This window comes from Acomys russatus, chromosome 11 (assembly GCF_903995435.1).
Source record: "Acomys russatus chromosome 11, mAcoRus1.1, whole genome shotgun sequence".
NCBI lineage: Eukaryota > Metazoa > Chordata > Mammalia > Rodentia > Muridae > Acomys > Acomys russatus.
This window is the reverse complement of record NC_067147.1, coordinates 52,442,857-52,448,605: the sequence shown is the minus strand read 5'-3', so window position 1 is coordinate 52,448,605 and position 5,749 is coordinate 52,442,857. Positions and strand designations below refer to the sequence as shown.

The 5,749-nt window shown below is 48.6% G+C and overlaps 1 protein-coding gene across 1 annotated transcript; it reads left to right on the top strand.

The window, feature by feature from the left end:
* The first annotated feature begins 2,441 nt into the window (after positions 1-2,441).
* Positions 2,442-5,240, top strand: LOC127195708 (glutathione S-transferase theta-2). Its single transcript, XM_051153234.1, has 5 exons — positions 2,442-2,621; positions 3,065-3,152; positions 4,133-4,283; positions 4,378-4,551; positions 4,830-5,240. Exons 1-5 carry the CDS (start codon positions 2,510-2,512, stop codon positions 5,037-5,039), a joined length of 735 nt encoding a protein of 244 aa, XP_051009191.1. The 5' UTR covers positions 2,442-2,509; the 3' UTR covers positions 5,040-5,240.
* The last annotated feature ends 509 nt before the right edge of the window (positions 5,241-5,749 follow it).

Here is a 5,749-nt window from a genome sequence, read left to right as displayed (position 1 = left end):
GTGCTTGCTTCAACATGTGTGTGCTGTTATTTGAACCCAGCACCTTTCCCCAAGCTAAGCACTGGCGCTGCCATTGAGCCCCAGTCTCTAACCCCGCCCCCCCCCCCCCAGTGTCAGTCTTTTCCTACTATAGTCCACATGTCCATCTTCCTGGGGCAACTGTTCTCACTCTCAACTTTGCATGCTCATTCTTTTTTTTTTTTTTTTTTTTTTTTTTTTTTTTTGGTTTTTCGAGACAGGGTTTCTCTATGTAGTCTTGGCTGTCCTGGACTCGCTTTGTAGACCAGGCTGGCCTCGAACTCACAGCAATCCACTCTACCTTCAACATTGTCCATTTGAACCCACATCTGAGGCCTTTCAGTCTTTTTGTTTCTTGCTTTTAGTTTCATTCTTTATTTCTTTAAGTATAATTAATGTCATTACTGATTACGTATTCAAGATTTTAAAATCTGTATCCGACACCATTGCAGTTTGATTTCTACCTGTCGTCTCACTGTTGATGCTTAGTTATCTGGCTCATTTTTCCTGAAGACGGTGACGTGAATATAAAATTGTATTCAGCTGCAGAAGGACAGTGCCACCTACAGCCCCAGCACTTTGAAAGTGGAGACCCAGGAACACCCAAGTTCAAGGCAACTTGGGCTATATGTTGCAACAAAACAAAACCAGATTGTATAGAGACATCTGCAACCCAGAGAGGCCTGGTTAAAGGGTGGATGTGTAGAAGTCCTTTTCAAAAGCACTTCTGTTGGCTTTTGCACGGTCCTTCCCAGTTCCACGTCCAGTTCCTGGCTCTAGTTCCAACCCAGAGCTTCCATAGGTCCTGTGATGTTAACCAGCAAAGGCAGGGTTTCCTGCTGGGAATTCAAGGCAAATGCACAATGAGAAAATTGTCTTTGCAATTTTGTGGTCATTACACCTATGTCTCTGATAGAACTGATACAAAATGGTAAGCATTCACCATTTGCCAGAGGTACGATCTCATCCCACCAGAGAAAAACACAGCTTATTCTTTGATAGGTCAATATGTTAAAATCTAAATATGTTAAAATCCAAGTGGTGGGGGCTGGAGAGATGGCTCAGTGGTTAAGAGCACTGTCTGTTCTTCCAGAGGTCCTGAGTTCAGTTCCCAGCAACCACATGGTGGTTCAGAACCATCTGTAATGAGATCTTGTGGAGAGTCACACATACAGGCAGAACATTGTATACATAATAAAATAAATAAGTAATTAAAAAAAAAAAGCCAAGTGGTAGCACACACTTTTAATCCCATCACTCCTGGAGGCAGAGGCAGGCCGATCTCTGAGTTCCAGGCTAGCCTGGGCTACACAGAGACCCTGCCTCAAAAATAAGCAAACAAACAAACCCCAAAATAACAAAATCCAAATACTTTTGAGAACAAGAGTCTGAAGAAAAGAAGGCGACGTGTAAGAGTCGATTGTTAAATTGAGATGAAATAGTTTGCTAAAGAGTAATAATGGCTTTATCCGTTTCTTTCCTGCTGCTGTGATAAAAAACACCTTGACCAAAAGAAATGTAAGAAAGCTCATTTTGGCTTATGGTGACAGAAAGTTAGAGCTGGTGATGCTGAGGGAGGCATGGCAGCAGGCAGAAGAATCAATGGAGCCCAAGAGTTTGAAGCAAACCTGTGCAGAATAATAAGATCCCCAGTGTCCAAGTAAAATAAAATAAAATAAAAACTTTAAATAGGAAACAAACACTTAGGGAAACACTCAGGTCCCCCTTATAGGCACGGGTCATAGTTATTCTAGAAGATTCAGATCAAGCCAGTGATCCAGTGATGGACGGTGCGAACCTGTGTGCGTCTCTCTCTCTCTCTCTCTCTCTCTCTCTCTCTCTCTCTCTCTCTCTCTCTCTCTCGTGTGTGTGTGTGTGTGTGTGTGTGTGTGTGTGTGTGTGTGTGTGTGTGTGTCCTGTGATTACTTCCTCAAGTTTGCTGCCTAACCTTCCAGATCTCAAAGAAATGTAGAGAGATGTAGAGCTCTCAGGCGACAGGCTCTGCCTGGGGCAGCTGGGCCGGCCATAGACAGTTCTCCCTTAAGGCAAAGTTCCTAGCAGCCAGCAACAGGCTTCACGCATTGAGGGAGGATACCCCAGAGATCCGCCTCCAAGGGCCCCTCCCGCAGTAACCAATTTCCTGCGAGCCACTAAGTCCACAGAGCTCTCTGGACTCTGTCCAGGAAGGCAGAGCTCAGCTATTTCCGGATCCTGGTGAGACTTAGGTCCTGGTCTGGAGATTTCTGGGCTCCACTGCTCTGTAAAGCAAAGTGCTTCTGTCCGTCTGAGTGCGTGCGCACCTCCTCAGCCCGGCTCTCTGTGCAGAGTTCACCTAAGCGGCGCCCTCCCCAAGATCAGCAAGCGTCAGCTGTGCAGAAGGGGGAAAGCATCAGACTCTCCTGACGGCCGGCTACACCTCTATTACTGGAGTTTCCTGCGCTTGCTACTGTTGGCGAACGCAGTCCATCCGAACCTCTGTACAGCTGCGGCCATGGGCTTGGAGCTCTACTTAGACCTTCGGTCGCAGCCCAGCCGCGCGGTCTATATCTTCGCCAAGAAGAACGGCATCCCCTTCCAGATGCGTACGGTGGATATACTAAAAGGTTGGCCTAAGCCTGGCACCTTGTTAGTCCCTCACATTCTGACTGATACAGTGCGCCCCCACCTTTCTCCCAACCCTCCTCCCCACCCCCACCCCACCATCTCACAGCCCAGCTTCGTCCACCAGGGCAATGCCCTCTATGGAGCGGCGGGGGGGGGGGGGGGGGGACGGCGGGGGGCGGACGGCGGAGGGAGGGGAGGAGGATAAAGATTTGCAGAGTTCCTGCTTTGAAGGCGCGTGGTGTTTATATTTACAAATTCCCAGAGACTTTGCAGGGAAGAGACATAGTTGAACCACCTCTGATCGGCTGGTTCCCGGCCCATCAGGGTCTTGGCCTCTTTGCCTTTGCTCTGGGAAAGGGCTCTGGTTGCAAAGCGAGGGGGGGCGAATACAGGGGGTACTGCCTGTGCCGTCGTCCATATTTTCTGGCGTCTTTCTTCCCAGGGCAGCACATGAGCGAGCAATTCTTCCAGGTGAACTGTCTTCGGAAAGTTCCTGTCCTCAAAGACGGAAACTTCGTGTTGACCGAAAGGTGCAGCTGCAAATAGACCCAGAGCCCTCAAATACCCCCCCCTCACCCTCTTCCTGGGACCGGTGAGGGGGCGGGGCCTTGGCAGACTCCCATCTCAGGCCCTCAGGAAAGTAGGCTAGGGGCTAATCCAACACTTCCCTGCCCCTGTCCTGTTTCTTCTGCTAGACCATCAACCCCACCTCCAGGCCTCTCCATTCTGACTGAGGGGTATTAGAAGGCGACATGGGGACATTTGTCCAGGGTTAGAAGAATATTGATTCAATAAAGGGAGACTAGGGAAGAAAAAACAAAAAACAAAACAACAACAACAGAAAAACCAACTCCTGACTTCCCAGACATCCTGTTTAATGGAAACAAGTGAAAGGATCAGAACTCAGAGGCTTGCTGGCTCTCCCGCTAGAGTCTAGAGACTAGACAGAGATAGAGCTAGAGGCCTGTCAGGTGATGGCTGGTGGACTTGTCAGCAGAAACCGGAGGCCATGGCTCCTCTTTGGCATGTTCAACCCACTCCATAGGTGCGTGCCCATCTACGGAGAGTTTCAAAGCTCTGGGGAGCTTTTTCTAAGGTGTTCAATCACAGACAAGTCACGTAACAGTTCTGAGCCATAGCTTCCTCACATGCAAAACAAATAGTCTCTACCTCATAGGGCAGCTCCTGGAGTCCCATACAGGTGACCCCTCAGGAGGCAGAGGCAGGTGGATCTCGATGAGTTCAAGGCCAACCTGGTCTACAGAGAGAGTCTAGGACAGCCAGGGCTACAAAGAAACCCTGTTTCGAAAAACCTAAAAACAAACAAACAAACAAACCAACCGAACCCGGGTCCCAGGCACAGCACTGCAGAGAAGAAAGGCTCTGATGACAGGGAAGGGCTACTGAGAGAGGGACAGGCTATGAGACCAAATGTGAGAATTCTCAAGGCCCCACCGAGGACCGGGGAAACAGCGGAGGTCCTTACAGCTTCTCTTCCCGTGGTCCTTAGCACAGCCATTCTGATTTACCTGAGTTCCAAGTACCAGGTGGCGGACCACTGGTACCCAGCCGACCTGCAGACCCGTGCCCGAGTCCATGAGTACCTGGGCTGGCACGCTGACAACATCCGCAGCACATTTGGAGTGCTCCTGTGGATCAAGGTGTGCAGAGGCCTCTGAAAGATGGGGGGCGCGGTGAATGCTGGGGACCTGTTAAGAGTCAGGGTCACACTGAGCACATCTGTTGTCCTACCAGGTGTTGGGGCCACTCATTGGGATCGAGGTTCCCGAGGAGAAGGTAGAACGGAACAGAAATTGTATGGACCTGGCTCTGCAACATCTGGAGGACAAGTTCCTCGGGGACAGGGCCTTCCTTGCTGGCCATCAGGTGACGGTGGCTGATCTCATGTGCCTGGAGGAGCTGATGCAGGTAATGCAGCCAGTGGGCAGGGCACCCACCACCCCTTCTCGCCACTTCCATGCATCAGAAGCACTGTGGTGTGGGGAAGGCCCGAGTCCCAGAGAACTCAGGGTGATTTGTTTCCTGTCTAGGTGAGGAGGGCAGCTTCCGGCTGCTGTCAGATCTTAGAGCTGATCACAGTGCCCCAGAGCTCCCGTGGGGCTGCAGGGGTGATGCCTGTAGAAAGTTGTCTGCAGTGCGACTTGAGTATCTCTCTCAACTTTCACATTTTTTTTTTGTCCCTGCAGCCGGTGGCTCTTGGTTATAATCCTTTGGCGAGACGGCCACGACTAACAGCATGGCGGGAGAGGGTGGAGGCGTTCTTGGGTGCCGAGCTGTGTCAGGAGGCCCATAACCTCATCCTGAATATCCTGGAACAGGCAGCCAAGAAAGAACTACCAGTACCCCCTCCGGAGGCCCGTGGCAGCATGCTGCTTCGAATTGCGAGGATTCCCTGAGTGGTCTGACCAGCAACAGACTCATTTTCTTTCTTGACCCTTTCTTACTTGCCCTTCTTTTTTTCTAGCTCCTTCTCTGGCTCTGGGGGGAGCTTGACACAAAAGGGACACCCTTAGCGTGCTTCTCTTGAGGCCCGGTATACGCAACCAATAGGAGACCAAAATCAATAATATATAAAAGTTGTGAAAAAAACAGTAACACACACAAACACACACACAAACCAATGAAAAGTTGGCAGACATCTGTATTATAATAAAGAGTCCAGAAGGGTGGAAATGGGAAGACACAGGTGAGGGAAATAACAATCCGGATGTAATCTGAATAAATTATAATAAATTTAAAGAAAATAAAGAGTCTGACTATTTTAAGGAATAAAGAGTTATTGGTTTTATTACATTGTCGTATAATATGTATGGAATAAAATTATGACTCAGTAAACATTATGGCTAATCAAAGAAAAGTCACATAACAAATCCACAGGAAATTATTACACAGGCAAAAAGATAGTGAACAAATAACCATCCAGGAGTATAAATGATGTTTTATAAGACTTGGTCTTTGAAGTGTAGAACACAAAAGATTTCTTTGGGCAAACACTGTTATCTCTCCAGATAGTTTCCCAGTAACAACAAACAGTAGAATTTATTTGCATTGTTATGCAAACCTCCATGTGTGTCCATGGTCAAGAACTAAAAAAAAAAAAAAAAAA

Coding starts and splice junctions, on each gene's coding strand:
- LOC127195708 (XM_051153234.1), top strand. CDS start 2,510: ATGGGCTTGGAGCTCTACTTAGACCTTCGGTCGCAGCCCAGCCGCGCG. Junction 3,153..4,132: donor AACTTCGTGTTGACCGAAAG/GTGCAGCTGCAA, acceptor CGTGGTCCTTAG/CACAGCCATTCTGATTTACC. Junction 4,552..4,829: donor GCCTGGAGGAGCTGATGCAG/GTAATGCAGCCA, acceptor TTGTCCCTGCAG/CCGGTGGCTCTTGGTTATAA.